This window comes from Abramis brama (genome assembly GCF_963993115.1).
Source record: "Abramis brama genome assembly, chromosome: 1".
Lineage (NCBI taxonomy): Eukaryota > Metazoa > Chordata > Actinopteri > Cypriniformes > Leuciscidae > Abramis > Abramis brama.
Genome location: NC_139963.1, coordinates 35,929,130 through 35,949,548, shown reverse-complemented (window position 1 = coordinate 35,949,548; position 20,419 = coordinate 35,929,130). Strand labels below are relative to the sequence as shown.

Sequence of the window (20,419 nt, the reverse complement as noted above, 5' to 3'; positions counted from 1 at the left end):
TTCCCAGGCCAGCCGGGAGACATAGTCTCCCGAGCGTGTCCTAGGTCTTCCCCGGGGTCTCCTCCCAGTGGGACGCGCCCGGAACACCTTCCCGGGAAGGCGTCCAGGAGGCATCCGGAACAGATGCCCGAGCCACCTCAGCTGACCCCTCTCGATGTGGAGGAGCAGCGGCTCTACTCTGAGCTCCTCCCGAGTGACCGAGCTTCTCACCCTATCTCTAAGGGATCGCCCAGCCACCCTGCGGAGAAAGCTCATTTCGTCCGCCTGTATCCGGGATCTTGTCCTTTCGGTCATGACCCAATGCTCATGACCATAGGTGAGAGTAGGAACGTAGATTGACCGGTAAATCGAGAGTTTTGCCTTGCGTCTCAGCTCTTTCTTTACCATGACAGACCGGTACATCGACCGCATTACTGCAGAAGCTGCACCGATCCGTCTGTCAATCTCTCGTTCCATCCTTCCCTCACTCGTGAACAAAACCCCAAGATACTTAAACTCCTCCACTTGAGGCAGGAACTCTCCACCAACCTGAAGTGGGCAAGCCACCCTTTTCTGACTGAGGACCATGGCCTCGGATTTGGAGGTGCTGATTCCCATCCCAGCCGCTTCACACATCGGCTGCAAACCGTCCCAGTGCATGCTGAAGGTCCTGGTTTGATGAGGCCAACACGACAACATCATCTGCAAAGAGCAGAGACGAAATCGTGTTGTCACCAAACCTGACACCCTCCGGCCCCTGGCTGCGCCTAGAAATTCTGTCCATAAAAATTATGAACAGAACCGGCGACAAAGGGCAGCCCTGCCGGAGTTCACACACGCACCGGGAACAAGTCTGACTTACTGCCGGCAATGCGAACCAAGCTCCTGCTTCGGTCGTACAGGGACCGGACAGCCCTTAGTAAAGGACCCCGGACCCCATACTCCCGGAGCACCCTCCACAGGCTGCCGCGAGGGACACAGTCGAATGCCTTCTCCAAATCCACAAAGCACATGTGGACTGGTTGGGGAAACTCCCATGAACCCTCCAGCACCCTGTAGAGGGTATAGAGCTGATCCAGTGTTCCACGACCGGGACGAAAACCACACTGTTCCTCCTGAATCCGAGGTTCTACTATCGGCCGTATTCTCCTCTCCAGTACCCTGGCATAGACTTTCCCAGGGAGGCTGAGAACTGTGATCCCCCTGTAGTTGGAACACACCCTCCGGTCCCCCTTCTTAAAAAGAGGGACCACCACCCCGGTCTGCCATCCCAGAGGCACTGTCCCCGACCGCCGCGCGATGCTGCAGAGGCGTGTCAGCCAAGACTGCCCCACAACATCCAGAGACTTGAGGTACTCAGGGCGGATCTCATCCACCCCCGGTGCCTTGCCACCGAGGAGTTTCTTGACTACCTCGGTGACTTCAGCTTGGGTGATGGACGAGTCCACCTCTGAGCCCTCAGCCTCTGCTTCCTCAATGGAAGACGTGACGGCGGGATTGAGGAGATCCTCAAAGTATTCCTTCCACCGTCCAACGACATCCCCAGTTGAGGTCAACAGCTCTCCACCTCTACTGTAGACAGCGTTGGTAGGGCACTGCTTCCCTCTCCTGAGGCGCCGGACAGTTTGCCAGAATCTCTTCGAGGCCAGCCGATAGTCCTTCTCCATGGCCTCACTGAACTCCTCCCAGGCCCGAGTTTTTGCCTCCACAACCACCCGGGCTGCAGTTCGCTTGGCCTGCCGGTACCCGTCAGCTGCCTCAGGAGTCCCGCAAGCCAACCAGGCCCGATAGGACTCCTTCTTCAGCTTGACGGCATCCCTTACTTCCGGTGTCCACCACCGGGTTCGGGGATTGCCGCCTCGACAGGCACCGGAGACCTTACGGCCACAGCTCCGAGCGGCCGCTTCGACAATGGAGGTGGAGAACATGGTCCACTCGGACTCAATATCTCCAGCCTCCCTCGGGATCCGGTCGAAGCTCCGCCGGAGGTGGGAGTTGAAGACCTCTCTGACAGGAGACTCGGCCAAACGTTCCCAGCAGACCCTCACAGTACGCTTGGGTCTGCCGAGTCTGTCCAGCTTCCTCCCCTGCCATCGTATCCAACTCACCACCAGGTGGTGATCAGTTGACAGCTCCGCCCCTCTCTTTACCCGAGTGTCCAAGACATACGGCCGCAGGTCAGATGAAACTACCACAAAATCGATCATCGACCTACGGCCTAGGGTGTCCTGGTGCCACGTGCACTGATGGACACCCTTATGCTTGAACATGGTGTTCGTTATGGACAAACTGTAACTAGCACAGAAGTATTTTTTTCCATACTAAGTCGAGCCATTTTTTTAACATGTGCTCTATTTTTGCAGAATTGAGAAAAATACTGCCCATAATATAGAAAAAGCCTTTTGAAAGTGATACATTGCTGTAGCCCTGCAGAGGACGCTGAATTAATTTATTTATCGCTGTACTGTAATTGATAGTATATTGTATTGTGTTGCATACCGACTTCATATTCTTTGGTATTTTCTTTGGAATCTACTGTCAGATCACTTACAGTAGTGCATTCCTTCTCAGACACTGAACTGCCACTGATGTACATCTGGATCTCTCTCTGCTTTGTGCACCTGGAGTTTCACCATGATAAATTCCTCCGGCTATAAGGAAAATGAATGCGACTTTTGTAAGTAACCTCACAGGGATGCATTCCTACACTGAATTGTCACTGATGTACGTCTGGATCTCTCTCTGCTTTGTGTACCTGGAGCTTTAGCTGCTGTCATATTTATGGCAGATGAGCTGTGTGCCGCTGCTACGGGTCTGGATAATGTCAAAGACCAGGGCTTTGGGATGTTCCTTTCTGCTGCTCTTTCAAACACTTTTTCTCAGTGAAAAGGTTGCAGTGATTTGGCTGAGGGCATCACAGAGAGCAAATAATTGTCTCCCAATTAAGTGCTTGCAGGGGGTGTGTATATATATATATATATACAGTGCAATGCATAAGTTAATACACCCATGCTAAAGTTGACTAAAAAGAGGAATAAAAAATCATATTTTGGAAATTGAACTTAATGCCTTAATTTAAAAAATTAGGAAAAATCCAACCTTTTAGGACACCAATTTTCTTTGTGAATGAATAATGTATCGTAAATAAATAAATGTTCTTCCTTAAAATACATGGTGCATAAGTGTGTACACCCCTATGTTAAATTCCCATAGAGGCAGGCAGATTTTTATTTTTAAGTATTTTTTTTATATTAATTTTTAGGATACTATGCATCCTGATAAAGTTCCCTTGGCCTTTGGAATTAAAATAGCCCCACATCATCACATAGCCTTCACCATACCTAGAGATTGGCATGATTTTATTTCAGTTAACCTAAAAGCTAGTTTGATTTGCATTGAGAGATGATCTTATGGAAAGTACCCCATGCCAATCTCTAGGTATGGTGAAGGCTATGTGATGATGTGGGGCTATTTTAATTCCAAAGGCCAAGGGAACTTTATCAGGATGCATAGTATCCTAAAAATGAATTTAAAAAAAATACTTAAAAATAAAAATCTGCCTGCCTCTATGGGAATTTAACATAGGGGTGTACACACTTATGCACCATGTATTTTAAGGAAGAACATTTATTTATTTACGATACATTATTCATTCACAAAGAAAATTGGTGTCCTAAAAGGTTGGATTTTTCCTAATTTTTTAAATTAAGGCATTAAGTTCAATTTCCAAAATATGATTTTTTATTCCTCTTTTTAGTCAACTTTAGCATGGGTGTATTAACTTATGCATTGCACTGTGTATATATATATATATATATATATATATATACAGTATATGTGTGTGTGTGTGTGTGTGTGTGTCTATATTTGAAAAGATCCAGAGCTTATGATGTGTGGAGGCGTCTTTGAACCCCTCACAGATGTATTTATTTCAGTGGATGTGTTATCAATTAAATGTCTGATGTTTCTTCGTTCAACTTCCAAACACCGTTTACTGAAAATGCATAAGCTAAAAAACAAGATATGAAAATGAATCATGAGAAAAGAGTCTTTTAAGGACATAAAGTTTCATACTACTTCTTGATGGGATGCATTTTTAAAGGGCACCAGAGTTTATTTTCAACAGGCAAATGAGCCGTCTGCTCCCTGCTGATAAAATTCAGGTGGTCAGAGCTCCAGAAAAGTTGATAATTGTGCAGAAATGACAGGTCTCCATCCAGCAATCACTTAACACAGATGGTGCCAGGCTATTTATACACTTCTCTGTCTGCTGACACTGGCTCATTTCACTCTGCTGTTCTTATAGACTTGTTTAGTCTGAAATCCATTACTTGGACATAGTCACCTCTGATAACAGATCACTCCAAGTTGTAATTTAGACACATGCATTTTCTGTGAAGCTGCTTTGAAACGATATGTATTGTGAAAAGTGCTATACAAATAAATATGAATTGAATTGAATTGTTTAGACCAGCACAAACCATATTCTCTGCCAGCAATTTACTAACCTTTTTATAATGAAAACAATTGACATGTTTGTATCGAGATTTCCCATATGTAAAGCCATTTTAGACTTTCTAAATATGTAAATATACATTACAATAAATGTTATATTAGTAAACACAAATCTCAGTGCTGTCTTTACATTAGCTGTCAAATATACAGCAACATTTTGAGAAAGTTTAAAATATGGTATGAGCTGCAAAATCCATAGCCCACCATACATGTATTTTAATGACTGTCTGCACAGTTACTGAAAATAATAGGCTATTTTACATTTTATCTCAATATTTATATTTCTACTTTTAAAATCACTTTCACTTAGGCTATTTCAGACAAATACGACTGAATATGACAAATATGATTGAAAACTTCAAATCGAAGTGGTAAATGTTTGTTACACTTACAGACAAAATAAATCATTGTCAATCCAAAACATAACAGAAATCATTATGAGTTACATGGTTAAATATATAGAAACAAAGATGTTGTGGTAGCCTAATAGTTATTGAAAATACTTTCTGTGGTGTAAAAAATAAAAAGTAGCCTACATAATATTTTAAATTCAATAAAATTCAAGTTTTAAATTCAAAACCACTTAAATATGAATTGCACTAGGTCTAATATTACGAATCATTTGAATAATTAGTCATTTTAATCATAAACTCTCTCGTAACTCTCTTTTTTCTTTTATTAAGAAAGGCCAAATTCCTTTCATGTCGCTGATACCTCACAACAAGCACAGAAGGAACTGAAGCAATCGTGAAATGCGCGCAGTGCACATTGCGCACTGAGTCTAGAACCCTTTATTGCTCTATAGGTGATGCACTACGGGCTAGACCGAGTGATTCTCATTAATCCCACCCATGCACGTGCAGCTATGACAATATTACACCAGCTGGACCTGCAGCCTGAGAAGTTTTAAGCGCAGATGCTGAGAACGCGGACACAGTTAATAGCTATTAATATAGTTTGTATAATGAAAATTTCAGTTAGCCTACCTCTGAAGTCTGGGACCATTTTTTTTAATTTTTTTTTTCATTGCAATGCTCCTCAAACAATTAAAATGTTGTGAATGAAGGAGTGAATGAAGTGAAGCTTTTTGAAATGGAATCAGATGATGCACTTGGTGTGAGGAATCAGGAGAACATCTCTGCTGCTTTTACCAACATATCACCAACAATAGCAGGACCCGACGAGCACGCGCCCGCGTCCTCTTACGATATGCTTATTACATCCATACTCGGCACAGTTTTGACCATAATGTGTTTGGTTGGAATGGTTGGAAACGTTTACACTCTGGTCATTGTGAACACCTCTGCGCGCGTAACTGGATCGATGTATGTCTACATTGTGAACTTGGCTCTGGCGGATCTGCTGTACCTCTCCACCATCCCGTTCGTGGTTTGGACGTATTTTGCGAAGGACTGGTACTTTGGCGACATTGGGTGCCGCGTTCTGTTCAGCCTGGATTTCGTCACCATGCACGCGAGCATCTTCATCTTGACCACCATGTGCACGGAGCGCTATCTGGCCGTCGTGAACCCGCTAGACACCTTCGGCCGGTCCCGGCGCTACAGGCGCGCGGTCACATGCCTGGTGTGGCTCTTTTCCTTCATCCTGGCTCTACCGACCATGATCATGATTGACCTCAAGAGAGACGTGCACAATGGAGTAGAGAAGCGCATGTGCCACCCGACCTGGCAGATGACCGCGTACAGGGTGTATCTGACCGTTCTGTTCAACACCTGCATCTTGGCTCCTGGATTAATCATCGGTTATCTCTATCTAAAGTTAGCCCGGACCTACTGGCTGTCGCAAACCTCTGTATTCCCATCCAGAGGAATGAAGAAGTGTCCTAAGCAAAAGGTGTTATACATGATCTTCGGTATAGTTCTGACCTATTGGGCGTGTTTCTTACCCTTCTGGTTGTGGCAGTTGCTCAGTATCTATTATAACGCGCACGGGAGACTCTCGAGCAGCACGGTGGTGTACATTAACTTTGTTGTGACCTGTTTGGCGTACAGTAACAGTTGTATCAACCCTTTCTTGTACACTTTATTAACGAGGAATTATCAGGAATATGTGAGGGATAGACAAAAAAACAGCAAAGAGTTAAAGAAAAGGTTCAGACTGTCATCTCAAAGGTCTGTTTCTTCTGGAAGTCAACAGTTCTCTAATAGGCTACTTAACTAATACGCACCCTTATGGCATTCTGGATGCTTAGCAAATTGTGAGAATATTTCTTAAACATGGCAGTTGGATAATTAATTAAAATTGGAAGTTATCATGTTGGTTATTCATTTTTTTAAAAGTGTTGTATAGCTAGTGTGGTGAAAGGAAGGGTTTTAGGGGTCACCCATTTTCCCCTTCTTTTATTTACACAACCAATCAGGCAAACATCCACCACAGATTACAGCAAAATACAACACAATGTTTTGTATAATGTATGTTTGAATCTACTAACAAAAATAGCATCAATATCAATTATTCTTATCTTTAAAAAAAAAGGACAGTAGGCTATTGGGCGCAGAGAAATGGACCATCATGCTATAGCCCTGTCAGTTCTCAGAACATTCTGGTAATGTTAGTTTTTGGTTCCCAGAACGTTCTCAGAACATACAATTTTAAACCCAGCACCCCCAAAATTCCTAAACCTGCATTTTTACATTTTGATTTTTAGTTAGAATACATCATTTACAGACGTAGAATGGCTTTTTGTTCTAAAATATATTTTATGGTTGTAAAAATAAAACCTAAAATTAACCATTTGGGAACATGTTACTTTTAGGTTGTCTCAAATTGTAAAAAAATATATATTTTCTGTACAGATTAATAATTTGATCATAAATATGAATGTTAACATTTTGCACTATTTCTTTTTATGCATCTAGAGAGATCGCTGACCAAATAGATAGTAGTAAAATGGTGACTTGTTCTGAACGGACCATAAAGGACCATAAATACACACAGGGTGATTCTTTGTTAGATTATTATGTGGAAAATGTGTGCAATCAAAATTGTGCAATAGTATGTTAAGCTTGATATTCAGTTTCTGATTATTTAAAATCCCACATGACCTTCAATATAATTTGTATTTGAATGTGCTTTGTTATATAAAAAGGCTAGTTTACACATTAAATATTTTGTACTTGAGTACTTTATATTGTAGTTTAAAACCTTTTGTCAGATGTGATTTTTTTTTTTTTTTTCGGTTGCATGCTATTGATAAAAGAGAAAGCAGATTATGTGCTTGAAATGCTCATATATGTGACCAGACCTGGAAAAATGTCCACATATTGCATATAGTCTTACCATAAGTGACAATAACTGGAATATTATCAATGCATCACATCCTTATAGGCTTTTTGTGTTCTGTTTTACTAAATTGTCAAAAATAATGCATGAAAGACTTTTTAGCTTGATTTTATTATTTGTATGTTTCCTCTTAATTTTATTCTTCTCCTGTTTTGTGGAAATAAACTTAAAGCACGGTCAAGAATTTCCATAGCAGTGAATGAGGTATTGTATTCATGGCCTGAGTAAACTTTTCTTAAGTGCTGAGCAGTGAGCTGTGAAATCACTTTCAGCAGCTCATACAGGTTTACACCACCAATAAACAAATGAGTCACTTCAGGCTGTTTCCCATAAACAGGTTAGTACATTGTTAAGCATCCAGTAGTCTCTTGGACTCTCATGGTCCAAATCATTTTTGAACTCTCTAAACGGTCAAGTAGTATTGAAGCCAAATGCTTATTCTATCTAGATATTGTACTGGCTGTTCTATTTTATGTTGAAGAATTGAAACCATATATTTGGCCACTGATATCCTGGTATAGTCAATGCTTTTTGGACTTCTTCTCGACTCTCCTTAAGTTGTGCAATGATCTCATACCAAGCGATATTTTTCCCACATAAATATTTTAGCTTATACGTGGAGCAGCCACAAAAAGTCAAACTAACACCAAAAGTAAAAAAAAAAAAAAAAAAACGTATTCTATGAAACATTTTCACGAAAAGATATTAAAAAAGCACGAAAAAATCATACAATGAGAGAGAGAGACATCTGTAAATGTAATAAAGAATCTAATAATATTCATCCCTCATGAAGAGTCATGCGATTTTTTAATACTGAGCAACATTAAAATAATAAATAAAAAGATAAAGGAAATTGTATATCCATTTGGAGTTGCACTTTACAATATTTTAAAATCCAATATCATATGGATTTTCACAATAGGCCTATAAAACAAATAAAGAAAAATAAAGCTATAAAATTATGGTTTTATTTTTACTGTATGCATTGATGGTGATTTAATAATCTACTTTTTTTTGTGTGTGTGTGTGTGTGTAAATTACAAAAAGTAGATTATTTTGTAAATATATGGGTTTTGCAATCCTATATAATAATTTATCATTATCACTTTGATTAGCCACAGACCTATGTCTGTTCTTTTAACAAACCAACAGATTAACCATTTGAATCATTGCAAGGCAGCAATCTGAGTTAGTGTGACTTCTCCGAAATCTGAAATCAAAAACATTATGATTCTTAAAACTATGTTTTGGACAGAAAACCTCTCAAATCGAGCAAATCTTTTCTATTTCTTATTTTGATTAAAGTCTGATTTAGGAGATCCCATCTGCAAGTGAATAGATCTGTTGGCTACGGTTTTTAGTGGCTTGGCAGTCATAATTGCAGGGTTCTGATTTCATTGATTGACATTTCAATAGTTTTTTCTTATGAAGCTGTTAATGCCTGAATTTGACTGACGACTGACTGGGTGAAACCACCTTTTATGAGAATTTTTTTTCTGACTTTTATGAATAGCTGATATGTTTGTGTAGTCATTTGCCAATGAACCATTCATTCTGGAACAAAAATATGTTTTTTAATGAGGATACAAAAGCTTTTGGAGTATGGCACATGAGTTGAAGCCCACAGGTGCTACATTCCTCTCTTTGAGTTAGAGAAGCAACGACTGTGGTGGCAGTTTATATTGGTAAGATCCCATGTTTAGATTTCAAGTTCATTCTTCCATATGACGCCAGTCATGGCCCTCGGATGCATGCTTTTCAACTTACACTGACTTGAACTTACACTGTCTTCATCATTTCAATCATCACCTTTTGCCGCAGAGCCTGTTGCATCCTAAGGGAGTCTGAGCATAATTGGCCACTGTTCATCTCTCCCAGGGCCAGCATATTTTCCACTTTCACAAAATGAAGCTAGGATGGTCACTTTATTTGTCTTGGATCTGTGCCACTCAGAATAAAGACTTACTTTGTTGGAGAGGCTGATAGGTAATTGTTTTCTTAGTCTTTGGACACAGTCAATGCTAAATTTTTTGTCATTACGTAAGGGTTAATGCCCGACGAGGTGTCCATTGTCAGGTATTTATGGACGACGGCGAGGCGTGAACCGTCCGACGCTAGTCCATTAATACCTGACAATGGACACCTCGAAGGTAGGGCATTAACCCGCTTATACCATGGTCACTTGCCAAATAACACATTTTTAAAACATTAGTTTATATTTTTTAAAGTTTTTACAAACAATAACTTGGATTTACTAGGTGTCCTCTATCACTTTTTTTAACGGACACCCTGCAGCCAATCAGAATCGAGTATTCACCCAGACCATGGTATAAACTGTGATAATCGATTGGTTGGTCGGAGGTTTATGGCAAGAGTTTTGAAAAATAACATCAAGGTTTTGATATTAGCGACACAGTGAATGGTACAAGGTACAAACACTTTGTATTAAGGAAAACAGAGACCTCTAGAGGACATACGGAAACTAACAACAGACAACGGAGGAGAACTACAACTCTCATGATCCTCCGCCTACAGCACGACGCGTCTGCGTCCGACGTCACACTCTGGCTTGTTTTGGCCGTTTGTTTCGATATCCGGCGATCAAACGCTTTCGATGTGCTGGAAATTGTGACTGAGAGGTACGTGCAATTCATGAAACAGTCTTCGTGTGTTGTAGTCTTATTAGAGCTTGTTTACCTTCGCCATTAAGTTGGGATGAAATACCCGGCTAATAATGAAAATCTGTCTTGTTTAAGTGATGTCAGCTGGCGCGGAGGGTTAACGCCAAACAGCTAGCTGAGCCTGGCTAGGGACTTTAGCGAGTGCAGATTTGTTTGTTTCTTTTGTCCTGCTGTACATATCACTTTTTTAACAATGTCAACGTGTTTTAAAGAGAAAGGAAAACGAACGATCACATTTATAACATCAACAGTGTTTTTCAGCACTGCTATGTGAGATCAGCTAGTCTGTTGTGGACAAGCTATTGGAATTAACAGGCTGTGTTTTAAAACCTTTTTGTAAGCTGACTACTTAGACAGCACGTTTGGGTGTCACAGGCGCGTTTCATCTGAAACATCATAGATAAACCAAACAGAAACGCATTTAAATGTCTGCACACAGACATAACGTTACACCGTGACAGCACGCATTTAAAATATATAAACATTATTTCTCAAGGACATCAACTCTTCTAACTCTTTTACTCTCAACTGGTTGTCTTGTACGTGAACTCAAGCTAAATAACGGTCATGAATATAATGTTGATGTGTGAATCTGTCATTTTAGGCTACTTTAAAAGTGTTTGGAAACTACATCTTGTGTGCACGCGCAGCCTCACAGACGTAGCCTATCCGATCTAGTGCATCATTAAAGTCAGCATGAAATCAAAATGGATTGCAGTATTTATTAAAAAGGATTTATCCGTGCGATTTTTTTTTCATGCGCCTTAATCTTCAATCAAAATGACTTCCCCTCCCACTTGCAGCGACAAAATTCCTCTGATGACGTGTTTACAGGCGCGAGAGCGGGGCAACTTGTCACTCATGAAACATCTTTTTTTTTTTTCTTGTTTTTTGAAGCCATTTCACTCAAATATCCGTCATGATAGGGAAGAAAAGACTATCGCAACTGCTGTTTCATGCTGACTTTAAGCAACTATGTCTGTGTTTAGATCAAAACTGTGATGAATGCACCATGTGAAGTAATTAATGTGGGATTATGCGTGTCTCATTTCAGGTTCCTGTGTGTGTGCATGGGTGTTTGTGTGAGAGAGAGAAGGTGGACGACTCAGGGAGTCTGTGTGTCTTATCATGGCTGACGGGTCCAGTGATGATGATGTCATCCACCTGGCTAGTTTCAACACCCATCGCAGTCGAGGTACTAACACTAAGGCTTTATTATAAGGAAGAGTGGCATTCTGTATGTCCTGACCCCTTTTTTTGTGTCATGTTTATTTATTTTTGTCAGCTAAGAAAGTTAGGACGAAGACATCCTACATAACCATATCCTCATCGTCTGATTCTGATGACGAACCTGTCAGATTCGTACCAAATGCCCCTGTTGTGGTCAAGGATGATGAAGAGGAGGAGGAATTGAGCATCTTAGAGGTAACTCTAGCTGCGTTCCAATTCACAGGCTCCTTGTGGAGTATTAACTGCTCCCTACACACTTAGCACAGCATATCTGTTGAATTCATGAGTATGAAAATATAGCCTACTAGTGGTGGGAGTCAGCAGGGACCTGGTGTTATGATTTTTATGTCAAATGGGTTATATGAAAAAATTGATAGTCATTCAGAACTGTGATTTATTGAAAAAGACATGAGTAAAGATTGCATCTGCATGTGGCTTTGATACTTTGCAAAGTTGTTTTTGCTTTTTCGTTGTCGTTTTTTTTTCTATAGAAATAATGGTTTGTGCATCAACCTGATTCTACAGCACTTGCTCTAAATGGTGGTCAGTCTCTTAATTCCTAAAAATATTCATGTAAAATATAGTAATGTAAAATGTTAAGGTGATCATTATAACCCTGAAGCAAATCCAAAGGGGTTTATTTTGCAATATTGACTGGATGACTGTATGTTATCCTGCTTATTACATGATTGGTTACATTCCAAATCAGTAAATAAATGATCAAATTATAAATTGCTTCTCATTTGTATGCTGCTTTGGATAAAAGTGTCTTTAAATAAATAAATACATTTATTTGAATTGGAATTATTTGGTTATGTGAGGAGACAGAGACCACAGAGTGCTTTGAGCGAAATGAAACTAGTAAAGCTATCATATAAAAATATTAAAATGCAGAATGTCACAGTCGACTAGTCAAGTGATTCAAAGAGCTGTCTAATAGACTTGCCATGTATAATAGACGATACTGGTATGCAATTTATACGGATTTGAAGATGGAAACATTATGAATGTTTTTTCTGTACTTTTTATACACAAGAAGCACATTCAACATGCCATGGTAAGAAGCAATATAATGCCTGTTTATCAGTGAAAATGTTCTTCATCTGAAGCTACCACTTGATATTGAGAGTAAAATAAGGAAAAACAGCAACAGTGCGAATTATATTTTTCTACATAATTTTTTAGATCGCGCACAGTCCCATTCGTTTCTCTGAAGGACCCAAGTTGAGGACATATGGGCAGTTCCTTGATCCACATAGGAACTTAGACGCTCCACTACAATTTTCTTTAATTTTTGGTAAAACTAATCCTCTAAGTGTGCAAATTAATAATTGAATTTCCTTTACTTTTCAGATTCATCAATGTTTAGTTAATTTAAAAAAAAAAAAATCAAAGTGTAGCATCAAACTGCCTATTATGTGTAGTCAAATATGTGAAGGTAATAAGACAGAAAAAAAGCATAATACCTGTATAACCGGTTTGAATGTGCAAACTGAAAATTTAAATTTTGATAATATCTTGGCAAGTCTACAGTCTAATGTTTTTTAAGTATGCCTTAAATGTCCAAATACTTTTTTTGGACCACTGCACTGTTTGTTTTCTGTTCAGTGCTTAAATTTCTAGAAAATGTATGTGCAAGTACTGCAATATAATGTGATGTTCAAATATTAATCATATACATTCTCTTTCCGTCTGGCAGCCACAGCCCTCACCTCAACGTGAGCTGATCCGACCTGCAGCCAAATGGAGTGCGAGCACCTTCCCAGGCCAGGCATCTGGGTCCAACAGACATCCTACCAGCGTTCCTCATCCTTCTGTAGTCGTCGCACATCCTGCATTAGGAAACCAAGCCATAGGTGTCTTAACCACGGACCAGAATGCTGTACCCTCGACGTCTAGAGAAAATGCCTTGCACAGACCTTCATTGCCTGTTAAGGACTCACTGCCCATTCATAAGGACCCTTCAGCTAGTGCACACTCAGCGAATCAGGCCAATTCTGTTTTTTCAGCTCCACCCACCACTGTATCAAGTCAGTCAGACTTGCCCCGCAAAATTGAAGTGCTTGTTTGGCCGAGAACTGAAAGGCCCATAATAAGGCCTCGGACGCCACAGGACACTGTGCTTGTAGAGGTCAGACAAAATGAGCAGCCGGCAGCCCCTCTCTCTCCTGCACGTTTCCCCGGACCGGCTGACAACGAGAGGCCTGGGCCGTCAGCACCCAGAGAACCCCTCATACAGCAGGCCCCTGACCGGACGTCCCTCGATATCCTGGTGAAGGGGGTGGTGAGTCTTCTGATTAGCACCTCACGTTATAGTATTCGACTGTTCATGTCCTGCATTAAAGGTGGGGTTTGTTTTGACTCAAATTTTCAGATGGACCTTTTCCCTGATGTGCAGGACGCATATGTAGCAGAACTGATAGAGAGAGGTGACCTGAACGATTTAAATGTGTAAGCACATGCCTTTTATCTTCTCATTTTTTGCTCAGACGTACTTTGTTCACATGTGATGTTTGTGAGACATCGTTTGGCTTCTTTAACACAGAATATGCAATATATTGTTGGAAAACCCTGATTATCCGAAGAAAGCAAACTCAGTTTTGACACAAAGCAGTGTTCTCCTCGAGACAAATGATTCTGAGACGCAGGTTTGCACTTTATTTTTTATCAGATATCCATATTTATTTAGTCATATATATATTGGGTGCTGCTACTATGAATTTATTACATTTAAAAAAAAATGTAACTAATCTGGTATAACTTTTTCTTTGTCATACAGGAAAGTGAAAATTATTTTGATTATTTCAAACTAAAGACTGTTGGCCCAGAGGTTGTCATTCAGGCTGCAGACATGCTGATGGGTGACTTCAGAATGTTGAGCTGTCAGGATATCAAATGGGCCCTGAATTGCCTCAAAGGACACTATGCAATCACACGAAAGGTGCTTATTCATACCTACTAGAATTCTTCTACAAACTCTGTAATCTTTATGTCAGGAGGAGGTTGACATTCAACATCATTCAGTGTCAATAAGTATTGATGAAGCTTGCTGATGTCAGGTGTAGTTATTATACTTAGGCCGTTTCTCAATATGCGTTCTTGTCTGTACTTGTGTTCTTGTGGACTTGTGAAACGTCATCAGTCGCTGCCCAAGTACCGTCCCAATACACAAGTTTGCATTTTGGCAAGAACGGTTAAAAATCCCGGAAGTGTTCTTGACACGCCCATTTTACCGAGGATGCATAGGTTGGTAACTTATGTGAACTTGACGGCAGAAATATCCGAGCATTCATTTCGGCATTCAAGGAACGAGAGGTCAATACAGCAAGTCGTTTTTCTACAATTTCGTACGCTATTTCATCACTAAATTCACTTCTGAGAACATTTGATGCGAGAAATCAACTGTGTAGATTTCAAATATTGGCATTTTTCGAAAATTTATGGCGAATCGAAAATGCGCTCAAAAGTTTTCGGAAGTGAGAATCTCCAGCGTAGGTAGCTTTATTGTTATGAATATACATTACATGATAGTGTACAGTTGTAGAGTAATCCTTTGAGATGAGGGTAGGCTTAGGCGATAAAGCCTGGCTGTTATCGTCAATAATTCTCGTTATGTTTGGATACTGCAGACGGCGTCTGTGCGGGGGTATTATTGCGCAATACCAGCAAGAACACATCGTCTAAAACTGTCAGCAGCGTTCTGTGTGCTCGTCACCTTGTGAGTTCATTCTTTCAAGAACAACTAGCAAGAGCGTTCTCCCCAAGAACACAAGTCCGTTCTTTGCATTCTTGGTTTTGAGAAACACCCTTAATATTGATTTAAGTTCAACTATTTTGTGTAAAGTTGTGGTCACACTCACATTTACTGTTGCTTGGCAACATTTTGTGAGTGAAATCCAGTATTTTCATGGTAATCTGCATGGTGAAGAATTTTGCCTGGTGGACTTCACTGCCAAAGAAATTTCCCTGTGTTAATTTTACATCAGATTCAAGTTTGGTAAACTTGACACAAATTCACAGTGCTGAATAATATCAAGCCTCTTGGTTCGGCCGTGACCTCTGTGTGGGTGTAGATTCATAAAATAGCTACAGAGCAAAACTGATGGAAGAAGCGCTCATATTGTATTGGTCATTGGCCAACTGTCTTAGATATTGGCATTTGCATCAGCCACAGCAAAACCCATATTGTTTTGCTGTATTGTTAGTCATTTGTATGGCATTAATATCTCTGGTATCTCTTGAAGGCCTTATTCGAAGCCCTCAAGAAGTGGCAAGAAAACTCTACTGATCCCTCAGGGAAGAAGAAAAGAAGGAGAGAGCCAAATGAACGCATCTTCATAGACTTCAAGTTTGAGCAGGGTGACTACATATATTTTTGTCCTTTGCATGCCTTTCAAATGCAAAGTTAAACCAGGTAAAAGGTGAAATACTCATTTTGTCTCATTCATCACAGGTTCTTTTAAACTGGAAAGAAAGATGTACTTTTTGGAGAAGAATCGCAGATGGAGCCGCGGTAACGAGACAACACTGGAGCCGTCTCTTGTGAAAGAGCTGCAGTTCTATGAGCAGAAAGCCAAGGAAATGGCTGAGGTACTTCACACGGCACACTTCTTCAATTTACTTCTGATGGTTCCTCTTGAAACAACCTAAAGAAGCAGGGTTGAGTGGAACTGAGCTGACAGGCTGTTAATTGTTCAAATAATTACCAGGGCTTTTTTCCCCTTTTCAGCACGAAGATTTTCTTTTGGCTTTGCAAGTGAACGAGGAGCAGTATCAAAAGGTGGGTGTGAAGAACCAGTTGTTTACACACTCTTGATGCTCTTGTAATGACGTCAAACCACATCATAAGAAACAAATTACAACGGAAAGAGGCCACATTATGCCCTTTTACAAAGTCTTGATTTTGTTTTTGGGCTCTACTAGAATAGGTTTGGAGCTAAACGATCCGTTTAGTTCCTGTCTCTATGAAGCTCGTCACAGGGATTCTAGGGATATAACAGACCGGTACATGTATTCGTCACGGTATGGATGCCACGGCTCGGTGCATACAGTCAGATGACGCATGCAGTCAGTCACATGCGATCCACACTCCAGTCCAGAAGGGGGCGTGTGCGGTAATGCAACGCTGTTTGCTAACCATCACAACTGGAAAAAGATCAGAATAAACGTTTAATGCTTAACTTATAAAGTTAAGAGCAGATCGGGAACACAACACAACACACACACACACACACACACACACACATCAAGCATGTATCATATATCAATAATAAGATATTCCTGTTGTTGCTGTCTAGCTTTGTCAGCAACAACAGGAAATTACGTGGTCTTTCATTGCTCCCTTTGCCAAGTGCGTTTCAAACGGCTTCATTATTACACACAAGTGCCCTGTTCCCTCCAAAGCCCACACTTCAAGGGCTCTGCTCTTCGGAGTTAGTAGGGCATAGGGATGCTCACTTCCGATTGGAATTTGCCCTGACTTGAGCGTCCTCTAGATAGTGCGGAAGCGTCTAATCGACTTTTTGCACTCATGAGTATACTTTAAAAGGAACGCAGAAAATTAAGTATAGGAGGGTTGGGCTTAAGCTTTGAATGTTTAAATATAGTTTAAGTGGAGCAAAAAAAGTTTTATTTTTTATTATCCTGTTTATTTTGTACTTTTATAACACAAGATGCTTTTTTTTTAGTTTTGTAGCTGATTGTGACCAAATACCTTTTGTTTTTTATCAGCCCTGCAAAAATATGACCTATGCAAGAGTGCATTCTGTTTACTGCTTAGTGCTTAATACACTGAGGTAGGTTGTACTATACCAACCACCTCAGGGGGACTGGTTGGTGGAACAAACTGTAATTTGCACTACCGTCTGTTCAAAATAAAATAAAGGATTTGTTGCTTTTTCCTGTAACACTTTAGTTTAGGGTCCAATTCTGTTTATAAGCTTATTATTTGTTGCTTATTAGCATGCTAATTACTAGGATATTGGCTGTTTATTAGTACTTATAAAGCACATATTAATGCCTTATTCTGCATGACCTTATTCTACAATATTCCTACCCAATACCTAACAACCTTACTAACTAAGTAGTAATTAGAGGTTTATTGAGGCAAAGGTCTTAGTTAATAGTGAGAATTGGACCCTAAACTAAAGTGTGACCATTTTTCCTATTTCCGAGCTTACGTGTCGAACCGTGACTTCTGTGTACCGTTACACCCCTAATGCGTTCCCGGTAGTAAACTCAAGACTACAATCGAGGCGTTTGAGGGAGTTAAGAAACAGTGCTTACTTATTTAGAAAATAACTCTCTTTGGAGTGACTATGTGCTTTGTTACTCTGCAGACCTTTTTCATGCTCAAACAGCAACATTACATATTTTTATCCTTTTCAATGGTTTGATTGTTGGAAAATATTGTATAAAACAGACAGTTCCAGCCCAGCTCTAAAATCAGATTAGAGTGACCTCGTTCAGCCTGGTAATGTGTTTTAGATTATAATCCTGAAGTTTGTGATTTGAGAGCATGTGACACTTTTGACCTGTGTCCTCAGGACGGGCAGTTGATTGAATGTGGCTGCTGCTGTGGGGAGTTTGCCTTTGAGGAGATGACCCAGTGCACGGATGGCCATCTATTCTGCAAGGAATGCCTGGTAAAGTACGCCCAGGAGGCAGTGTTCGGCTCAGGACGGGTAAGTCATCTGTGGCTGGATAGTTCGGACATTCGGTCTCTGAGGTTACCTTTGTTTCATTTGAATTGAGTTACTGGAAAAGGCATATGCGGTCACAACCATTATGATGTCATGATGTTTTCAGGCATTGTGCACAGTATTGTTCTTATGTTTTTTAAAAATCCCCTGTATTTTGGTTTCACTTTGCCTTGTGCTTTTTAGGTTCTTCCCAGTTTTTCTCCCATCTTTCTTTCATTTTCATAATCATAAACAAGTTCTAGTATAATTTGTTTGCAGAGTTTGATATTTTATGTCTAATGGAATTAAATTCATACAGAGTGTTTTTAGACACATTAGCATTCAAAAGTTTGGGGTCAGTAATTTTGTTTTTATTTTTTGAATTAACCAAGTCTCTTATGCTTACCAAGGCAGTGTTTATTTGATCAACATACTGTAAAATTAAGGAATGAATCTTCAGCATCATTACTCCAGGCTTGAGTCTGATTTGTCAGAAATCATTCTAATAAGCTGATTTGCTGCTCAAGAAACATTTCTTATTAGTACCAATGTTGAAAACTGTTGTGCTGCTCAATATTTTTGTGAAAACTGTAATACAAATTTTTGCAGGATTTTTGATGAATAGAAAGTTCAAAAGAACAGCATTTTTTTGTAACAATATAAATGTCTTTTCTTTACTTTTAATCGACTTAAAGCATTAATAAGTGTTGTTTTTAGCAATGATGCATCTAGTTGATCAAATATGAGAGAAAAAAAACTCTTACTGAACCCAAACATTTGAACGGTAAGGTATGTAGTTTCAGTGTTGCCTTCACAAACACTCACTGAACAGTTTACAGTTAGTGTATTTTGGTATTTTGGCTATGCATGAAGTAAAAATGGTTCTTCGTGTTTGTTTGCAGTCGGAGTTGAGCTGTATGGATGGGAACTGCACCTGTTCTTTCCCTTCCAGTGAGCTGGAGAAAGTTTTACCTGAAAACATTCTGTGCAAATATTACGAGCGACAGGCTGAGGAGGCCATAGCAGCCACCTGTGCTGACGAACTGGTCAGGTGAGTTAAACTCTTCACTTACTCTCTTGTTGATCGAAAGCTGTATGACTTTTCTTTATTCGTGAAAGACAAAAGGAGATGTTTTGTAGAATGTCCAGGAGGCTCATTTTCACACAAGGAAAGTGAATCGTAATTAAAGCTGTCAGGCTCCAAAAAGGACAGAAAAGTAGTCCATAGTATACAACTTGTGCTCTGTATTTGTAATTAGATGGCCGTGTGATAGCTTTGACTGAGAAAAAGCAATTCAAAACAGAGAAAAAAATACATACTTCAGATTTAAATGATTCACTGTTTTAATTCCTGACAACATTATTTTGCTCACTTTTTGTTTTTAAGGTGTCCGTTTTGTAACTTCCCAGCACTTTTGGATAAAGGCATTTCTCTGTTCAGTTGCCCAAACCCTCGCTGCAGAAAGGTTAGTCTGTGTGCCTGGATACACAAGTGTTTGAGTGTTATGCATCTCTCTTTGCAGTGATCTCTTTATAAAAGTATGGACATGAGCTGGTTCAATTCTCTCTCCCTTTCCACTTCTATTTCTGAGCCCCCGAATGGTGGAATTAGTCAGGTCAGGGGAGGAACAGAGACAGGCATTCATCATGTCTGCTATAAATGTTCAGCACTCTGAACCCTAAACAGAACTCAACAAGGGTTGAGAAGTTCAGCACAACTAGATGAATTAGTATTCCAGTATATCACTGTCTCAACATAGCCACAAAAACGTGGATTATATCTTCAGGAAATGAATCACAAAACAACAACCTGATGTGCTTTGATAACCAAGATTTTAGAAAACAGACTGGATATTATCAAGTGTTTGTTACAAGCAGTATACAAGCAATGTAATGAAGCTTTTCCAGTAATAATCGTCTTTTTCTAAGTAGCGACAAAAAACATGACATTGCTGGTTATTGTCACATTGTATTTTCATTCTAACGAATTGGTTTAATGGGAAATGAACTGATTCTATAAAAATTATTCAC

The 20,419-nt window shown here is 39.9% G+C and overlaps 2 protein-coding genes across 2 annotated transcripts in view; both read left to right on the top strand.

Moving 5' to 3' along the window:
• Positions 1-5,586: 5,586 nt before the first annotated feature.
• uts2r5 (urotensin-2 receptor 5) lies at positions 5,587-6,675 on the top strand (the record flags this gene model as incomplete). The annotated part of the gene is made up of 1 exon (XM_084111612.1): positions 5,587-6,675. One exon carries the CDS (start codon positions 5,587-5,589, stop codon positions 6,673-6,675), a length of 1,089 nt encoding a protein of 362 aa, XP_083967738.1.
• A 3,674-nt stretch (positions 6,676-10,349) lies between these two features.
• Positions 10,350-20,419, top strand: part of rnf216 (ring finger protein 216) — a 30,083-nt gene continuing 20,013 nt past the window's right edge. Inside the window, exons 1-13 of the mRNA XM_084086546.1 lie at positions 10,350-10,436; positions 11,533-11,673; positions 11,764-11,903; positions 13,408-13,992; positions 14,083-14,159; positions 14,254-14,356; positions 14,488-14,649; positions 15,953-16,067; positions 16,162-16,298; positions 16,438-16,488; positions 18,254-18,391; positions 19,291-19,439; positions 19,776-19,854. Coding sequence (XP_083942672.1) covers positions 11,607-11,673; positions 11,764-11,903; positions 13,408-13,992; positions 14,083-14,159; positions 14,254-14,356; positions 14,488-14,649; positions 15,953-16,067; positions 16,162-16,298; positions 16,438-16,488; positions 18,254-18,391; positions 19,291-19,439; positions 19,776-19,854 — 1,803 coding nt within the window. The 5' untranslated portion in view covers positions 10,350-10,436; positions 11,533-11,606. The remainder of the gene's footprint in view (positions 10,437-11,532; positions 11,674-11,763; positions 11,904-13,407; positions 13,993-14,082; positions 14,160-14,253; positions 14,357-14,487; positions 14,650-15,952; positions 16,068-16,161; positions 16,299-16,437; positions 16,489-18,253; positions 18,392-19,290; positions 19,440-19,775; positions 19,855-20,419) is intronic.